Source organism: Saimiri boliviensis, chromosome 14, assembly GCF_048565385.1.
Source record: "Saimiri boliviensis isolate mSaiBol1 chromosome 14, mSaiBol1.pri, whole genome shotgun sequence".
In the NCBI taxonomy this organism is placed as follows: domain Eukaryota; kingdom Metazoa; phylum Chordata; class Mammalia; order Primates; family Cebidae; genus Saimiri; species Saimiri boliviensis.
In genome coordinates this window covers 16,195,758-16,214,355 of record NC_133462.1, presented here as the reverse complement: position 1 = coordinate 16,214,355, position 18,598 = coordinate 16,195,758, and the positions used below count along the sequence as shown (strand labels likewise).

The 18,598-nt window shown below is 55.6% G+C and overlaps 2 protein-coding genes across 7 annotated transcripts in view; both read left to right on the top strand.

Moving 5' to 3' along the window:
* Positions 1 to 2,006, top strand: part of SPTBN4 (spectrin beta, non-erythrocytic 4) — a 109,094-nt gene extending 107,088 nt beyond the window's left edge. For all 6 annotated transcript variants that reach the window (XM_074386329.1, XM_039465848.2, XM_074386328.1 and 3 more), the window contains one exon: positions 953 to 2,006. In XM_074386329.1, coding sequence (XP_074242430.1) covers positions 953 to 1,111 — 159 coding nt within the window. In that variant the 3' untranslated portion in view covers positions 1,112 to 2,006. The remainder of the gene's footprint in view (positions 1 to 952) is intronic.
* Positions 2,007 to 2,405: 399 nt separating this feature from the next.
* Positions 2,406 to 18,143, top strand: SHKBP1 (SH3KBP1 binding protein 1). Its single transcript, XM_039466249.2, is given in 20 exon segments — positions 2,406 to 2,551; positions 2,776 to 2,829; positions 2,941 to 2,986; positions 3,103 to 3,176; positions 3,673 to 3,731; positions 3,979 to 4,059; positions 6,054 to 6,215; positions 6,296 to 6,386; positions 6,476 to 6,666; positions 8,607 to 8,722; positions 10,245 to 10,332; positions 10,448 to 10,564; positions 11,122 to 11,292; positions 13,809 to 13,816; positions 13,818 to 13,965; positions 14,266 to 14,362; positions 16,751 to 16,929; positions 17,548 to 17,625; positions 17,628 to 17,661; positions 17,785 to 18,143. Coding segments are annotated over 20 exon segments (2,112 nt in total). The 5' UTR covers positions 2,406 to 2,465; the 3' UTR covers positions 18,017 to 18,143.
* Positions 18,144 to 18,598: the final 455 nt, after the last annotated feature.

Below are 18,598 nucleotides of genomic sequence, written 5' to 3'. Positions count from 1 at the left end.
TTAAAAAAAAAGGGGGGGGGTGATTTAGGTCGTGCATCTTGGCTCATGCCTGTAATCCCAGCACTTTGGGAGGCCAAGCAGAAGATTGCCTGAGCCCAGGAGTTCAAGACCAGCCTGGGCAACCCAGAGAGATCCCATCTCTGCAAATAATAATAATAAATTAGCCAAGGGTTGCGTCACACGCCTGTAGTCCCAGAGACTTGGGAGGCCGAGTGGAAGGATCACCTGAACCAGGGAGGTCAAGGCTACAGTGAGCCATGGTTGTGTTACTACACTCCAGGCTGGGGGACAGAGTGAGATTCTGTCTCAAAAACAGGAGGGAGTGGGTGATCTAGGTAGAGGCAACTGCAAGTGCAGAGGACCGGAGGTGCAGAATTGCAAAGGGTTAACCCCATCTCTACTAAAAATACAAAAAGTAGTCAGGCATGGTGGCATGTGCCTGTAGTCCCAGATACTTGGGAGACTGAGGCATGAGAATCTCTTGAGCCTGGGAGGCGGAGGTTGCAGTGAGCCAAGATCGAGCCACTGCACTCCAGCCTGGGGGGACAAAGCAAGACTCTGTCTCAAAAAAATTAAAAAAGTTTCTTATAATAGGTTTATTGTGAGAATTAAATTGCTCCATATTTAATTGATACATGATAAATTGGTACTTAGCACAGGGCCTGGTAAATGTCAAGTGCTCTAGTAGTGCCGGCCCATATTATTATTGTTGTTTATGCCATTTATCTCTGTAGTAGGAAGTATATTTAGTCCTATTGCATAGGTTTAAGGGAATTAATCCACTAAAGTGGAACAGAGCCTGACACACATTGCTATGTAACTGCATCATCATCATCCCTTTTTAACAGATGAGAAAACTGAATTTCAGAGAGGGTAGTCTGATCTGAGATTCACCTGTTATTCCAGCTTCTTTCTTCCAAATACGGACTCTGTGCCCTGTTTCTTCACTCAGGAGGAGATGAATGGCTGGCTGCAGGCTGTGGCTGTCTCAGTGGCGGAACACGCAGAGATCGCCCGCTGGAGCCAGACACTACCCACTACTTCATCCACAGACGAGGGCAATCCCAAGAGGGAAGGCGGAGACCGTAGGGCCAGCGGGCGCAGGAAGTGACTTCCCACCCCCACGGCCTGACACATCTCATCGCCCCTCTTTTCCGCACTGTGGGCACAAAGACACTTTTTCTTCCACAGGGGCGGGAGCCCCTAGTTCCAACACTGAGGACGCGTGACATGGTGGGCACAGGAAAGGAGGGGACTTCTCCTGCACCCCAAGAATTGGTGGGGAGATTGCTGCCCCTATAGCCATATCTCGGCCCCTTCCCACTCACCACCCCCACCCCAGGTGCTGGGGCTCCCTTATTTTTATGCAATAACTGAGCTTGATGGGGGTGGGCAGGGGGCCAGTTGAGCCAAGCCCCCTGCCCCTATCTGCAGATTCTGCCCCAAGAAGCTGGGGTGGTGGGGGAGATAAATCCTGCCCCCCTTTCCGCCCTAGGGATGGGCACAGGGGCGCTGGTGAGGTCCCCTGGACCATCCAGGGTGCTAGGGGGTAGGGAGGGGACACCCCCTCCCCGCCTTTACCTCACTTCCAATGCTGCCTTGATCTCTGTCTGGGAGGGGGGAGTGAAGGGACCCTAGCCCCTGCACTCTGCCGCCTCAGAGCCATGCGGTTAATTCCTGACTTAGTTTATTTTTGCAAAACGTCGACCTCCTCCTCCCCCGCCCCGCATCCGCGAAGGCTTTTAAAGGGAGGGGCGTCAAAGCTCAAAACTGTCTTCCTCTCTCCTCCCCCCTCCAGTTGTAAATGCCACTTCATGAGGGGAGGGGCGAGGGGAAGCCCTCCCCGTGCATGCTTCTGGCTGGAGCACCTCCCTGGGGAGTGGGGGGACTGGGTTGTGGGCAGCCCCCATGGCCGCCTGGAGAAGCCGCTGGGGCCCGGGAGTGTGGGTCGGTGTGACGGGCGCACACTGTATGTACCTATAATAAACCTTTTGGCTTTGACGGTCTATGCTACTTTGTTTGGGTTTTCTGGGCTGCGTCTGGCAGGATTGAAAGGAGGGCTGTGGTGGCCGTGGGGGTGGGTGTGGGGTGGGGAGGAGGCACGGGGGTAGCGTGGCTGCGGAGAACATCTAGATGTACCTCTTGATGTGTACTTAATTCGGGTCTAAACACACGCCCCTTGATGATGCACCTGGATGCCATACCTAAAACAAGAACCTAGAGGGATGGAGAATGTTTTGTTATGCTTCGTAATAAACTTCCCCAAAGGAGACACCGGGTCCGCCCCGTCCAGTCCAGGAAAGGCGGACCCCTTTAAGGAGGCGGAAAAGTTAACCTCGATGGGCAGGCGTTCTGTCCAATCGTCAGTGACCCCTGGAGTCTCTAGCCCAATGAGCAACCGGTAGGGGCGGGGTCCGGGTGCACACCCGGAAGTGAGTGCGGGCCAGCCGGCTCGCCCGGGGGCCATGGCAGCTGCGACTTCTGCAGCCGAGGGGGTCCCGATTAGGGGGCCTCCCGGGGAAGTGATTCATCTGAATGTGGGAGGCAAGAGGTGAGTGTGGGAGACTCCTGAGGTTCCATCCTTGGGGGCGGGAAGCGGAGTGGGAGTACCCTACCCGCCTCTCCTGGGGAAAATTCCTGTCCATCAAGGGTTGCTCCGCCCCCTGTTGGAAGCGCGAGAGCCTGGAAAAACGCCGGGGGAAGGGAGGAGAGGGAACCCTGGATTCTGCTGGAGGGGACCGCATTCCTCACCCGTTCCTCTACTTCCCCGCCCAGATTCAGTACTTCTCGCCAGACGCTCACCTGGATCCCAGACTCCTTCTTCTCCAGGTGATCGGGAGAGCGAGTTTGGGACGAGGGTAGCGGGGATGGAGAGGGCTTGGGAGACCTAATATCCACTCCCCCGGCCCTTGACGCCTGCTCGGTGTCTCTTCCTTGCAGTCTTCTGAGCGGACGCATCTCGACGCTGAAAGATGAGACCGGAGCAGTAAGTCGGGCAAGAACTGAAATGGGACAGGGGAGGAGTTGGGGTCGGAAAATGGGCAGGACCCCTACTCAGTCCTGCCCTTTACCCCATCCATCCTCTGCTCTCTTTTCCCGCAGATCTTCATCGACAGGGACCCTACAGTCTTTGCTCCCATCCTCAACTTCCTGCGCACCAAAGAGTTGGACCCCAGGTTGGCATGGAAAAAGGGGAGGGAGTCCCTCACTGTCTTCACCCCCTGAGAAGTTCTTTCATTTCCTCGAATGCCCACTTGACCTCCATTCTTTTAGAATTCTCATTCGGAACCTTGATCACAGGCTTAGCGCGGTGGGGTTGCTCACGACTGTAATCCCAGCACTTTGAGAGGCTGAGGTGGGAGGCTTACTTGAGCCCAGGATTTAGAGACCAGTCCAGGCAACATAGCGAGACCCCATCTCTAAAAAAACAAATAAGCAAAACTTCATGAGAACCTTGATCATGTTAAAATTATGTCCTTCAATTTCTCCCTACACACACACACACACACACACACACACACTTCACCCATATCATCACTCCTTAGAATCTTGATTCCATCAAAACTTTCTACTCCTTTACATTCTCTGTGCAGTTTTGAAAATTTCCCCCTCAGAATTCTCTGCTCAACCCCACCCCCTGGATCCTGACCTCTAGTCAATTCTGCTACCCAGGGGTGTCCACGGTTCCAGCCTCCTCCATGAAGCCCAGTTCTATGGGCTCACTCCTCTGGGTAAGTGGGGGCCCCAACTATCATTCTCATTGTACAGAAAACCAACTTGTTAGTGATGCTGCCTGCCCCTCTTCCCCTTCTCTTCTGAAAGATGGCTGGGATGGAGCTTCGGGCACTGGATATGGTCCTGGGTCTGTATTGATACTGAGGGGAGTACTGGTATTCCGTGTAGAGAGAAACGGAAAAGGGGAAATGGGGTGGCCTCAGCATCCCCCTATGTCCCAGCCTTTAAGTCTTCCCGTTGCAGTTCGTCGCTTGCAGCTTCGAGAGGAGTTGGATCGATCTTCTTGCGGAAACGTCCTCTTCAATGGTTACCTGCCCCCACCAGGTGGGCACTAACAATGGAATGGAGGGGTGTGGAGGTGGACTAAAGACTACATTTCCCATAAGGCAGAAACTCTTGGGTGCCTGTGTTGTGAACTCTGAGACACGATGGGAGGTGTAGTTCCCTATCAGATGCTTGGGCTGATGCTTGGAAAGGAAGTCGGAAATATCATTTCCCATGAGGCAATGGGCCAGCTAGCTCTTGAGGCTCAGAAGGATGCTCTGGAGCCCCATGGGAGTTGTAGGCCAGATTTGGTTTCTTTGTAGGGGGAGCTTTGGAAGACCTGGGATTCTTTGCACGGAGGGGAGAAATATTAGTGGGAAGTTATTGACCATAATGCCCATGATAGCCACCCCACTGGACATGGAAGGTATGGCCCCAGTGGTTATTGGGACTCGGCTTTTCTAATTGGTAGAAGGAACAGAGTAGGGAAATTTCATCTACAGCTTTATTTCCCTGACTGCTCTCGGTACCTACTACCTTCATGAAATTTGCCAGGTATAAAGACCTGTAGTAGTATTTTTCCAACTTAGTTTTATACTGTTTTCCAAAAACAATCATTTTTTAAATTAACTAATTAATTACCTTATTTATTTACTTATTTGAGACAGGGTCTGGCTCTGTCGCCCAGACTGGAGTGCAGTGGTGCCATCTTGGCTAACTGCAACCTCTGCCTCTCAGGTTCGAACCATCCTCGCACCTCAGCTCCACCACCAAGCAGCACTCACCACCATGCCCGGCTAACTAAAAAAAAAAAAAAAAATCATTTTAAATACAAGCTTTATATCACAAATACAAAGTAAACATGAAAATAAACATAGCAGTGTTATTAAACTCTGGTGAGGCCTGGAGCAATGGCTCACACCTATAATCCTAGCAGTTTGGAGGCCGAGGCAGGTGGATCGCTTGAAACCTGGAGTTTGAGATCAGCCCAGGCAACATAGCAAGACCTTTTCTCTGCTAAGAATAAAAATAAATTGGCTGGGTGTGGTGGCTCACTCCTGTGGTCTGAGCACTTTGGGAGGCCAAGGTGGGTGGATTATGAGGTCAGGAGTTCAAGACCAGTCTGGCCACGATGGTGAAACCCTGTCTCTACTAAAATACAAAAATTAGCCTGGCATGGTGGTGGGTGCCTGTAATCCGAGCTACTCAGGAGCCTGAGGCAGAGAATAGCTTCAACTCAGGAGGTGGAGGTTGCAGTGAGCCGAGATCGCACCACTGCACTCCAGCATGGGCAACAGAGTGAGACCTCGTCTCAAAAATAAAAAATAAAAATAAAAAAAATTATCCAGGTGTGGTGGGGTGCACCTGGGGTCCCAGCTATTCGAGAGGATCGCTTGAGCCTGGAGGTCAGGGCTACAGTAAGCTATGATCTCAAATTACATCCCAGCCTGGGTGACAGAGCGAGATGCTATCTCAAAACAAAACAAAGCAAAAAACAACTCTGGCTAGATGCTATTGCTTGCCAACGGTGCAGTCTTCTATTTGTTAAAAGGGAAAATTACGGCCAGGTGCGGTGACTCACACCTGTAAACCCAGCCCTTTGGGAGGCCAAGGTGGGCGGATCACCTGATGTCAGGAGTTCCAGACCAGCCTGGCCAACGTGGTGAAACCCCGTCTCTCCCAAAAATACAAAAGATTAGCCAGGTGTCATGGCAGGCGCTTGTAATCCCAGCTACTTGGGAGACTGAGGCAGGAGAATCACTTGAACCTGGGAGGCAGAGGTTGCAGTGAGCCGAGATTACACCGTTGCACTCCAGCCTGGGCAACAAGAGCAAAACTCCAACTCCAAAAAAACAAAAGGCTCAAGGGAACGGAAAGGGCAGTAATTTGCTGTGTGGTTCAGGGTCATTTCACGCCATGTCACTGCCCCACCTAAAATCTTCACCCAGAGACTATGTCCCACACATGGGGAAATCAGTCACTGCCATATCTTAAGTGCTTGCTATGTGACGGCCACGATTACCATGACTGTTACTCCACCTCTTGTTCTCTAGCGTTCCCGGTGAAGCGGCGGAATCGGCACAGCCTACTGGGGCCTCAGCAGCTAGGAGGGCGCCCGGCCCCCGTCCGACGGAGCAACACGATGCCCCCCAACCTTGGCAATGCAGGGCTGCTGGGCAGAATGCTGGATGAGAAGGCGCCTCCCTCACCCTCAGGTACATTTCTATCTCGTGGGAGGTCGGGGAAGCTGTGGGGCCCCTGTGGCCCTCTTCTGATGCCCGCTCTTCCCCTCAAGGGCAACCTGAGGAGCCGGGGATGGTGCGCCTGGTGTGTGGGCATCATAACTGGATCGCCGTGGCCTATACCCAGTTTCTAGTCTGCTACAGGTGCTCGGGGAGGGAGTGGCAGGAGGTCCCAGCCCTGTTGACGAGGAGGGCATGCAGTGAGGGTTGGTGATGTCCCCTGAACCCTGCAGGCTGAAGGAAGCCTCTGGCTGGCAGCTGGTGTTTTCCAGTCCCCGCCTGGACTGGCCCATCGAACGACTGGCACTCACAGCCCGGGTACCTGGCGGGGCTTTGGGTGAACATGACAAGATGGTGGCAGCGGCCACCTACAGTGAGATCCTGCTGTGGGCTCTGCAGGTGGAAGGTGGTGGCTCCGAGATAGGTATGACCTCAAGACTTTTCCAGAACCCTCTGTCCTTTAAATTCTATGGCCCATTAAAATAACCTACCCCAGGCCAGGTGAGGTAGCTTAGGCCTGTGATCCCAGCGCGTGGGGAGGCCGAGGCGGGTGGATCTCGACGTCAGGAGATCAAGACCATCCTGGCCAACATGGTGAAACCCTGTCTCTACAAAAATTAGCTGGGCGTGGTGGCACATGCCTATAGTCCCAGCTACTCAGGAGGCTGAGGTAGGAGAATCACTTGAACCCAGGAGGCAGAGGTTGCAGTGAGCTGAGATCGAGCCACTGTACTCCAGCCTGGTGACAGAGCAAGACTCTGTCTCAAAAAAACAAAAAATAAAACCCACAATAAACTTCTCAAACCCATAAGAATTTTCTGCCCCATTAGATCTCTTTGTGTCATTAGAATGCTCTGGCCCTTCAGAATTCTATATCCTGTTAGAATTCCTTGGCTTGTTAGAAAAATCCACCCACGTACAACCACATACAATTCTCCCTCCATCAGAATTCCCTGCCCAGTTAGATCTCTTCATTTTGTTAGAATGAGCCATTCTGTATCACCATTAGAAATCTCTGACTTGGCCTGGTGCCGTGGCTCACGCTTGTAATCCCAGCGCTTTGGGAGGCTGAGGTGGGCAGATCACTTGAGGTCAGGAGTTCGAGATGCCCCTGGCCTACACGGTGAAACCCCATCTTTAAAAATACAAAAAATTAGCTGGGTGTGGTGGCGTGCCTGTAGTCCCAGCGACTCAGGAGACTGAGGCAGGAGAATCACTGGAACCTCGGAGGCGGAGGTTGCAGTGAGCTGAGATTGCACCACTGCACTCCAGCCTGGGTGAAAGAGTGAGACTCCATCTCAGGAAAAAAAAAAAGAAAGAAAGAAATATCTGACTTATGGCTGGGCACAGCAGCTCACACCTGTAGTCCTGGCACTTTGGGAGACCGTGGCAGGAGGACCGTTTGAAGCCATTACTGTACCACCACACCATTTCCCACGCCAGCCTGGGAAATGGAGCAACACCCTGTCTCAAAGCCACAACAACAAATCTCTGACTTACTAATGTGCTTGCAAATAAATGTAGGCCCTCGTAAGATCCCCTTGCCTCCGCTGGAGGTTTTCTGTGCCTTGTTGTAAAGCTCAGTGCTGTTAGAGTTCCAGTCCCTTTAGAATCCCACACCCCATCAGAAATCTCCTGGCCTACTTTATTCTTTGTAATTCCTGCTAGAATCTTTACTTTTTTTTTTTTTTTTTTAAATTGAGATTGAGTCTTGCTCTGTTGTGTAGACTGGAGTGCAGTGGTGCAATCTCATGTCACTGCAACCCCTGCCTCCCGGGTTCAAGCAGTTCTCCTGCCTCAGCCTCCCAAGTAGCTGGGACTGCAGGTGTGCACTACCACACTCAGGTAATTTTTTTTTTTTTTTTTTTTGAGACAGAGTTTCGCTCTTGTTACCCAGGCTGGAGTGCAATGGCACGATCTCGGCTCACCGCAACCTCCGCCTCCTGGGTTCAGGCAATTCTCCTGCCTCAGCCTCCTGAGTAGCTGGGATTACAGGCACGCGCCACCACGCCCAGCTAATTTTTTGTATTTTTAGTAGAGACGGGGTTTCACCATGTTGACCAGGATGGTCTCGATCTCTCGACCTCGTGATCCACCCGCCTCGGCCTCCCAAAGTGCTGGGATTACAGGCTTGAGCCACCGCGCCCGGCTTTTTTAATATTTTTAGTAGTGATGGGTTTTCACCATGTTGGCCAGGCCAGTCTCGAATTCCTGGCGCAAACCACTATGCCCAGCCCCTGATGGAACCTTCTGTCCTTCAAGGCTTCTGTGATCCTCCTGAACCCTCGGTCCTTGGAATTCTTCCTCCCACCTCTCCTCCTCCATGAGGCAGGATTCCAGCTGAACCCCTTTTGCACACTGCAGGGGTCTTCCATCTGGGGGTGCCTGTGGAAGCCTTGTTCTTCGTTGGGAACCAGCTCATTGCTACAAGCCACACGGGGCGCATCGGGGTGTGGAATGCCGTCACCAAGCACTGGCAGGTCAGTGTTCCCTTCCCAGTTTTCCAGACTGTACAGACCCAGGGAGGGGTTTGCTTCTGTCCCCACCCCACCTAAACCTGGAGGAAGCCAGAGAATCGGCAGCTGGCTAGAGCCTGGGGATGTCTGTGATAAAGGCCTAAGAGCATCAGGGAAGCCTTCCTGGAGGAGGTGCTGCAGAGCCCACATGAAGCTTGAATGGATTTGAAAAGCGGGGGGAGGATTCTCTTGGGACTGGGTGAGAGAGCAGTTAGGGAAGTCGCTGGAAGAGACAAGAACTGGCTTGGCTCAGTGGCTCACACCTGTAATCCCAGCACTTCGGGAGGCTGAGGTGGGAGGAAGGCTTTGGGAGAAAGACAGAGGCCGAGAAAGAGACAGAGAGAGTGGGAGAAAACTAAGCAAATAAAAATAGAAAATCGGCCGGGCGCGGTGGCTCAAGCCTGTAATCTCAGCACTTTGGGAGGCCGAGGCGGGTGGATCACGAGGTCGAGAGATCGAGACCATCCTGGTCAACATGGTGAAACCCCGTCTCTACTAAAAATACAAAAAATTAGCTGGGCATGGTGGCGCGTGCCTGTAATCCCAGCTACTCAGGAGGCTGAGGCAGGAGAATTGCCTGAACCCAGGAGGCGGAGGTTGCGGTGAGCCGAGATCGCGCCATTGCACTCCAGCCTGGGTAACAAGAGCGAAACTCCGTCTCAAAAAAAAAAAAAAAAAATAGAAAATCAGAAAGAGGTGACAGAGAAGGGTAGACAGAGTCAAACCAAATTGAACTACTGTGGCAGATGGAGGAACTTAGAGAGGTAAAGGGAGATGAATTAGAGTCATGTCAGAAGTATAGAGTCAAGGCCGTGTGCGGAGACTCCCACCCGTAATCCCAGCACTTTGGGAAGCTGAGACGGGGATGGCTTGAGCCCAGGAGTTTGACACCAGCCTGGGCAACATAATAAGACTCTGTCTCTACAAAAAAATTAAAATTTTGGCTGAGCGCAGTGGCTCAAGCCTGTAATCCCAGCACTTTGGGAGGCCGAGGCGGGTGGATCACGAGGTCAAGAGATCGAGACCATCCTGGTCAACATGGTGAAACCCCATCTGTACTAAAAATACAAAAAATTAGCTGGGCATGGTGGCGCGTGCCTGTAATCCCAGCTACTCAGGAGGCTGAGGCAGGAGAATTGTCTGAGCCCAGGAGGCGGAGGTTGCGGTGAGCCAAGATCGCACCATTGCACTCCAGCCTGGGTGACAAGAGCGAAACTAAGTCTCAAAAAACAACAACAACAACAACAACAAAAATTAAAACTTTAAAAAGTACGGAGTCCAGGAGAGGCCAAGAGTCAGAGAGAGAGATACACAGAAGGCAGGAAGGGAGGTAGCAAGAGGGACAGAGGTCGGCCTGTGGGGGCTGGGCTGGGGAGCAGGAGGGGGGTTCTGGAGGGGAAGAGAGGGCCCATCCTCTGTGAGGCGTCACCACGGAAGCAAAGGAGCGCAAGGGCTCCCGGCTGCAGCTTGTCCTGCCCGCCCCCAGGTCCAGGAGGTTCAGCCCATCACCAGTTATGACGCGGCAGGCTCCTTCCTCCTCCTGGGCTGCAACAATGGCTCCATCTACTACGTGGGTGAGCAGCAGCCCGTGTCCTGGGTGCCCGAGAGCCTCCCCTGGTAGAGCGGAAGACGGGGAGACAGGCCGGGGCACGTGGAATAAACCCACTCTGCCCTCTCTGCCCACCTCAGATGTGCAGAAGTTCCCCTTGCGCATGAAAGACAACGACCTCCTGGTCAGCGAGCTCTACCGGGACCCGGCAGAGGATGGGGTCACCGCCCTCAGTGTCTACCTCACCCCCAAGACCAGTAAGCTATGACCCGGCTTCCCTGGCGCTGTCACCAGCCAGCCCCAGCCTGCAGCTGTCCCCCAGCTCGTGTAGCATGACCCAGGGGGTTTATCGGGGGCGGCAGATTCGACTTGTCTTTTCTTCTTCTTCTTCTTCTTCTTTTTTTTTTGTTTGTTTGTTTGTTTTGAGACAGAGTCTTGCTCTGTTGCCAAGGCTGGAGTGCAGTGGGGCAATCTGGGCCCACTGCAACCTCCACCTCCTGGGTTCAAGCAATTCTCGTGCCTCAGCCTCGTAAGTAGCTGGGACTACAGGCACACACCACCATACCTGGCTAATTTTTGTATTTTTAGTAGAGTCAGGGTTTTACCACACTGGCCAGGCTGGTCTCGAACTCCTGACCTCAGGTGATCTACCCACCTCAGCTTCCCAAAGTGCTGGGATTACAGGCATGAGCCACCGCACCCCACCTCTCCTTGCTTTCTGGCTGTATCTCTGTTCCATACCTGTCTCTTTCCCTATGCCCTGGTTCCTGTCTCTGTGGCCCAGGCCATCTCTTCATCCTTGGCCCCTCACCAGGTGACAGTGGGAACTGGATTGAGATCGCCTATGGCACCAGCTCGGGGGGCGTGCGGGTCATCGTGCAGCACCCAGAGACTGTGGGCTCGGGGCCTCAGCTCTTCCAGACCTTCACTGTGCACCGCAGCCCTGTCACCAAGATCATGCTGTCAGAGAAGCACCTCATTTCAGGTGAGCCTCCCTGGGCTGCTGGAGGTGCTGGGAGAGACGGCTCAGATGGAGTGTGGAGCCAGGAGGATGAGAATTTCCACTGGGGAGGGACATTATGTGGGAAGAGAGCTCACTGGGAGAGGACTGACCTGGGATGGGGCTGTCATTGCAGAAGTGAGAGAACACCGTAAGGGGATCTGTCTGGGGAAAAGTGAATCTGTGTGTGTCAGGGAATCCAGCAATTCACTAAGGACTTATGGGGCACCCACTGTGTGCCAGGCATAGGGGATACAGTGATGAACAAGATAGGCCAAGTCCTTGCCCTTGTAGAATTGACATTCTAGCGGGGATGGCAAACAATAAATATATAAAAATGGAAATCAGTGGCCAGGTGCAGTTGCTCACACCTATAACCCCAGCACTTTGGGAGGCCAGGGTGGGTGGATCACTTGAGGTCAAGAGTTTGAGACCAGCCTGGCCGATCTGGTGAAACTCCATCTCTACCAAAAATATAAAAAGTTAGTCATGTGTGGTAACACGCACCTGTAATCCCAGCTATTCGGGAGGCTGAGGCGGGAGAATTGCTTGAACTTGGGAGGCGGAGATTGCAGTGAGCCAAGATCGTGCCACTGCACTCCAGCCTGGGCAACAGAGCGGGACTCCATCTCTAAATAAAGAAAAATGCAAATCAGGGGGAGCACTATGGCTCAGCACTTTGGGAGGCCAAGCTGGGAGGATTGCTTGAGGCCAGGAGTGTGAGACCAACCTAGACAACAAAGTGAGACCTTGTTTCTATAAAAAAAACTTTGAAAAATTAGCTGATGTGGTGGCTCGCACCTGTGGTCCCTGCTCCTTGGGAGGCTGAGGCGGAGGGATCACCTGAGCCCAAGAGTCAGGGGCTGCAGTTGGTGATGATTGCACCCCTGCACTCCAGCCCAGGCAGCAAAGCAAGACTCTGTCTCATAAAATAAAATACTAATAAAATAATCTAATTCAGGCCGGGCGCTGTGGCTCACGCCTGTAATCCCAGCTCTTAGGGAGGCAGAGGCGGGAGGATAGCTTGAGCCCAGGAGTTCGAGACCTGCCTGGGCAATATAGCGAGACCCCGTTCTCCACAAAAAGGAAAAAAACAAAAAGACAAAAAAAAAATCTAATTCAACACCAGGCAGTGATAAGGGGTGTGAATAAACATGAAGTTGTGTGTGGCTAGAGAGTGTGAAGTTGCTGGAGACGGGTCATTCAGGGAAGGCCTGAGGAAGGACGTTTCAACAGAAATAATGGAATGAGCAGCGTAGATCAGTGGGGACAAGCATTCAGACAGAGGGAACAGACACTGTGAAGGCTCTGAGGTGAGGATGTCTGAGGAAGCGCAGGGATCCCCTTGTGCCTGGAACAGAGTGAATGAGGGGAGAATGGGGGGAGATGAGGGTATGGAGGTGACAAGGGCAGGAGCCACAGAGGGCTCTGAGCAGGGGAGGGACATGGCTACACTCAGGCGTCCACAGGCTCCACCTGGCTGCCCGTGGGAACACACTACATGGATAGGACAGGAGGAGCAGGGGCCTCTGGGAGTGAGGTGCTGACATGGTTCAGGCTTGGCAAAATGGACCAGGACCAGCGTGGGGCAGAGGACAGGGGAAGGTTAGACCAGGCTCTGGAACAATTCTTGAGGCAGAGGCAACTGGGTTTTTTTTGGTTTTTTTTTTTTTTTTTTTTTTTGAGATGGGGTCTTGCTCTGTTGCCCAGACTGGAGTGCACTGGCATGATTTTGGCTCACTGCAACCTCCGCCTCTCTGCCCAAGCGATACTGCTGCCTCAGCCTCCCGAGTAGCTAGGACTACAGGTGCATGCCATCACGCCCAGCTAATTTTTTTTTTTTTTTTTTTTTTTTTTTTTTTTTTTTGAGACGGAGTTTCGATCTTGTTGCCCAGGCTGGAGTGCAATGGCGCGATCTCGGCTCACCGCAACCTCCGCCTCCTGGGTTCAGGCAATTCTCCTGCCTCAGCCTCCTGAGTAGCTGGGATTACAGGCACACGCCACCATGCCCAGCTAATTTTTTTTTAGTATTTTTAGTAGAGACGGGGTTTCACCATGTTGACCAGGATGGTCTCGATCTCTTGACCTCGTGATCCACCCGCCTCGGCCTCCCAAAGTGCTGGGATTACAGGCTTGAGCCACCGCGCCCGGCTAATTTTTGTATTTTTAGTAGAGATGGGGTTTCATCATGTTGGCCAAAATGGTCTTGATCTCTTGACCTTGTGATCTGCCCACCTCGGCCTCCCAAAGTGCTGGGATTACAGGCGTGAGCCACTGTGCCTGGCGGCAACAGGGTTTTTAACATTTGGAATTCTGTTCCACTGGAGGCTTCGTAAGAAAAAAAAAAAAAAAGTGGAATTCTGGGGAGGAGAGGATTCTCTGAAAGTGAAGGACTCAGGAAAGCCTGACCCTCCTGAAACGGGGCTGTGGTGGGGCTCTGGAGGGGTGGGTGTGTTGAGCCTGCACCAGGCCTGACCTTCTGCTCTCCCTGTGTCCCTCAGTCTGTGCCTGACAACAACCACGTGCGGACGTGGTCTGTGACTCGCTTCCGAGGCATGATTTCCACCCAGCCCGGCTCCACCCCACTGGCTTCCTTCAAGATCCTGGCGCTAGAGTCGGCCGACGGGCATGGTGGCTGCAGTGCTGGCAACGACATTGGTGCTGACTGACTCCTGGCCCCTGCACCCCACTGACCCCCTACCTGACCCCTGTTGACCTCCACTGATTCCCACTCGCTGCCACCTGACCCAGGAGCCTGCAACGATTGGGATGTCCCGACCCTTGAGGCACCTGAGCTCCACTGGCTGCCGAAACCCTCAGCCCTCTCTTGCCCTGCCCAACTCCAACAGCCTGGGGACAGGATCGGGGTCTTGGGGTGGTGGGTTTCATCAGTGCGGAAGGGAGTCTGAGGCCCAGGGGACCCCAGCTGGCCCTGACTCCTGCCCCTGCCTGTCCCAGGCCCCTACGGCGAGCGGGATGACCAGCAAGTGTTCATCCAGAAGGTGGTGCCCAGCGCCAGCCAGCTCTTCGTGCGTCTCTCTTCTACTGGGCAGCGGTGAGGACTGTCCTGTCCAACAGCGGGGAGGTCAGGGGAGAAGGCAAGATGGCAGCTAGGTCACTGAGGCCAGAAAGGGGTCCCAGCCAGGCAACGTTGAAGGAACAAAGGCTGGGAGGGAGGACAGGCCTGGTGGGTTTGGGCAGGAGGTATTAAAGGTGTGACAGGTGTGGGTAGGGGTGACCTGGAACCCAGCCTGTTGCAGGCAGGGCCAGGTTGGGGGCACAGGCAGAGGGGTGAGGGTGGGATGGGGGGCACAGGCAGAGGGGTGAGGGTGGGATGGGGGGTCCAGGCAGAGGGGTGAGGGTGGGATGGGGGGTCCAGGCAGAGGGGTGAGGGTGGGATGGGGGGTCCAGGCAGAGGGGTGAGGGTGGGATGGGGGGTCCAGGCAGAGGGGTGAGGGTGGGATGGGGGGTCCAGGCAGAGGGGTGAGGGTGGGATGGGGGGCACAGGCAGAGGGGTGAGGGTGGGATGGGGGGTCCAGGCAGAGGGGTGAGGGTGGGATGGGGGGCACAGGCAGAGGGGTGAGGGTGGGATGGGGGGTCCAGGCAGAGGGGTGAGGGTGGGATGGGGGGTCCAGGCAGAGGGGTGAGGGTGGGATGGGGGGCACAGGCAGAGGGTGAGGGTGGGATGGGGGGCACAGGCAGAGGGGTGAGGGTGGGATGGGGGGTCCAGGCAGAGGGGTGAGGGTGGGATGGGGGGTCCAGGCAGAGGGGTGAGGGTGGGATGGGGGGTCCAGGCAGAGGGGTGAGACAGGGATGGGGGGTCCAGGCAGAGGGGTGAGGGTGGGATGGGGGGTCCAGGCAGAGGGGTGAGGGTGGGATGGGGGGCACAGGCAGAGGGGTGAGGGTGGGATGGGGGGTCCAGGCAGAGGGGTGAGGGTGGGATGGGGGGTCCAGGCAGAGGGGTGAGGGTGGGATGGGGGGTCCAGGCAGAGGGGTGAGGGTGGGATGGGGGGCACAGGCAGAGGGGTGAGGGTGGGATGGGGGGCACAGGCAGAGGGGTGAGGGTGGGATGGGGGGCACAGGCAGAGGGGTGAGGGTGGGATGGGGGGTCCAGGCAGAGGGGTGAGGGTGGGATGGGGGGTCCAGGCAGAGGGGTGAGACAGGGATGGGGGGTCCAGGCAGAGGGGTGAGGGTGGGATGGGGGGTCCAGGCAGAGGGGTGAGGGTGGGATGGGGGGTCCAGGCAGAGGGGTGAGGGTGGGATGGGGGGCACAGGCAGAGGGGTGAGGGTGGGATGGGGGGCACAGGCAGAGGGGTGAGGGTGGGATGGGGGGTCCAGGCAGAGGGGTGAGGGTGGGATGGGGGGTCCAGGCAGAGGGGTGAGGGTGGGATGGGGGGTCCAGGCAGAGGGGTGAGGGTGGGATGGGGGGTCCAGGCAGAGGGGTGAGGGTGGGATGGGGGGTCCAGGCAGAGGGGTGAGGGTGGGATGGGGGGTCCAGGCAGAGGGGTGAGACAGGGATGGGGGGTCCAGGCAGAGGGGTGAGGGTGGGATGGGGGGTCCAGGCAGAGGGGTGAGGGTGGGATGGGGGGTCCAGGCAGAGGGGTGAGACAGGGATGGGGGGTCCAGGCAGAGGGGTGAGGGTGGGATGGGGGGTCCAGGCAGAGGGGTGAGGCAGGGATGGGGGGTCCAGGCAGAGGGGTGAGGCAGGGATGGGGGGTCCAGGCAGAGGGGTGAGGGTGGGATGGGGGGCCCAGGCAGAGGGTTGATAGTGGGATGGAGGGCCCAGGCAGAGGGGTAGGGGTAGGATGGAGGTGGCCCAGGGAGCTTTAGGAGCCTTGCTTCAGCTGGGCAAAGAGGATGTTCTGGAAGAAGGGACTTTGAGCAGAGACCTAGAGGGCAAGTGGGAAGGAGCAAAAGAAAGAAGGGACAGGCAGGGGGCCGCAGGCTGAGGGAACCATATGTGCGGAGGCTGGGAAGGGCCAAATAAGGTCACACGGGAAGGACACGTGGGCTCTCGGGCTGGGGCACAGAACAGGAGGTGAGGATGGGGCGCAGATGTGGGCGAGTCCTCGTCAAGCTGTGGATGGGCTGAGGCTGTCCTGTTCAGGGAGCTGCGGCCACTGCTCAGGGGATGAAAGGAGGCTTGATGGGAGGCCAGGAGGCTGATAGGAGGTTGGGGAGCAGCTAGGATGGGACTCGGGCCTTCCCTGCAGTGGGAACTGGGAAGAGCAGCAGCTCTGGGGAGACTCCCTGGGAGTTTGGGGTCAGGGGTGTCCAAGAGGCTGCTGGACCCTTGTAACTGGAACTCGAGAGAAAAGCAGGCTAGGGATGGATAACCACTGGGGTGGCCCTGAGAGGCAGGAACTGCAGCCACAGTGGTGGGGGCTGGGACCAGGAAGTGTGAGAAAGCGAGGGTGACCACCTACCCCAATGCTCCCCACAGGGTGTGCTCTGTGCGCTCCGTGGATGGCTCGCCCACGACGGCCTTCACGGTGCTGGAGTGCGAGGGCTCCCGGCGGCTCGGCTCTCGGCCCCGGCGCTACCTGCTCACTGGCCAGGCCAATGGCAGCTTGGCCATGTGGGACTTAACCACCGCCATGGATGGCCTCGGCCAGGCCCCTGGTACTCTGCCCCACCCCAATCCCGTCCCAAGCCCCGCAACCTCACCCAGAACCACGTCCCACAGCTGATTTCTTGATCTCTCCCAGGCTCTTGCCCTCTGACCCTTGACCCCCTCTCTCTGTCCCCATCCCTTCCTGCCCTTGTTTTTCTTTTCTTTTTTTTTTTTTTTTTTTGAGACGGAGTTTCGCTCTTGTTACCCAGGCTGGAGTGCAATGGCGCGATCTCGGCTCACCGCAACCTCCGCCTCCTGGGTTCAGGCAATTCTCCTGCCTCAACCTCCTGAGTAGCTGGGATTACAGGCACGCACCACCATGCCCAGCTAATTTTTTGTATTTTTAGTAGAGACGGGGTTTCACCATGTTGACCAGGTTGGTCTCGATCTCTCGACCTTGTGATCCACCCGCCTCAGTCTCCCAAAGTGCTGGGATTACAGGCTTGAGCCACCGCGCCCGGCTGCTGCCCTTGTTTTTCAACCGCTGTCTCAGCCTCTGACCCCGGTGCATTGATCTCTGCTTCCTGTCGCCTGTCCTGACCCTGGATACTTGCACCGCAATGCAACCCTGGCCCTTGCCCTGTGATCCCCGTCTTGCCCCCTGACCCTGCTTCCGTGTCCCCCAGCAGGTGGCCTGACAGAGCAAGAGCTGATGGAACAGCTGGAACACTGTGAGGTGGCCCCACCAGCTCCCTCGTGGGGCTCTCTCCCAGCCCCTCACCCCGAATCTCCCTCACCAGGTAGCCACAACTGCACTTCCCCCTCTGAGCAATGGGAGGAAGAGGGGACAGTGTGGTGACTCCGGGGGCAGAGTGGCCCAGCTTCCCCTTGAAGACGTGTACTTACTGTCCTTACTCCCTCAGCCTCCACTCAGCCTCCAGCAACACCTCCTTGTCCGGCCACCGTGGGAGCCCGAGCCCCCCGAAGGCTGAGGCCCGGCGCCGTGGGGGAGGCAGCTTTGTGGAACGCTGCCAGGAACTGGTGCGGAGTGGGCCGGAGCTCCGACGGCCACCCACGCCAGCCCCGTGGCCCTCTGCTGGTCTCGGCACTCCCCTCATGCCTCCCAAGATGAAGCTCAACGAAACTTCCTTTTGAACCACACAGCTGCCATGATACCTTGGGATGCCCTGGTCCTGGGGTACTCAGGTACCTCCCTTGCCCTGTGGGAGCCCTGGGTTCAGGGCCAGGGCCTACTTGGAATAAATAGTCATTGTTACTAGGTCCCCATCTTCCCTCCTTTTCTGGAAGCCAAAGTCAACCTCCCCAATAAAGTTCTCACTGCTAACATCTTGCTTATTCTTTTTTTTTTTTTTTTTTTTTTGAGGCGGAGTTTCGCTCTTGTTACCCAGGCTGGAGTGCAATGGCACGATCTCGGCTCACCGCAACCTCCGCCTCCTGGGTTCAGGCAATTCTCCTGCCTCAGCCTCCTGAGTAGCTGGGATTACAGGCACGTGCCACCACGCCCAGCTAGTTTTTTGTATTTTTAGTAGAGACGGGGTTTCACCATGTTGACCAGGATGGTCTCGATCTCTCGACCTCGTGATCCACCCGCCTCGGCCTCCCAAAGTGCTGGGATTACAGGCTTGAGCCACCGCGCCCGGCCACATCTTGCTTATTCTTAGCAGGTTTATGACTCCCCAGGAAAGGGGTGGTGGAGATGAGGGACCTGACCTGATA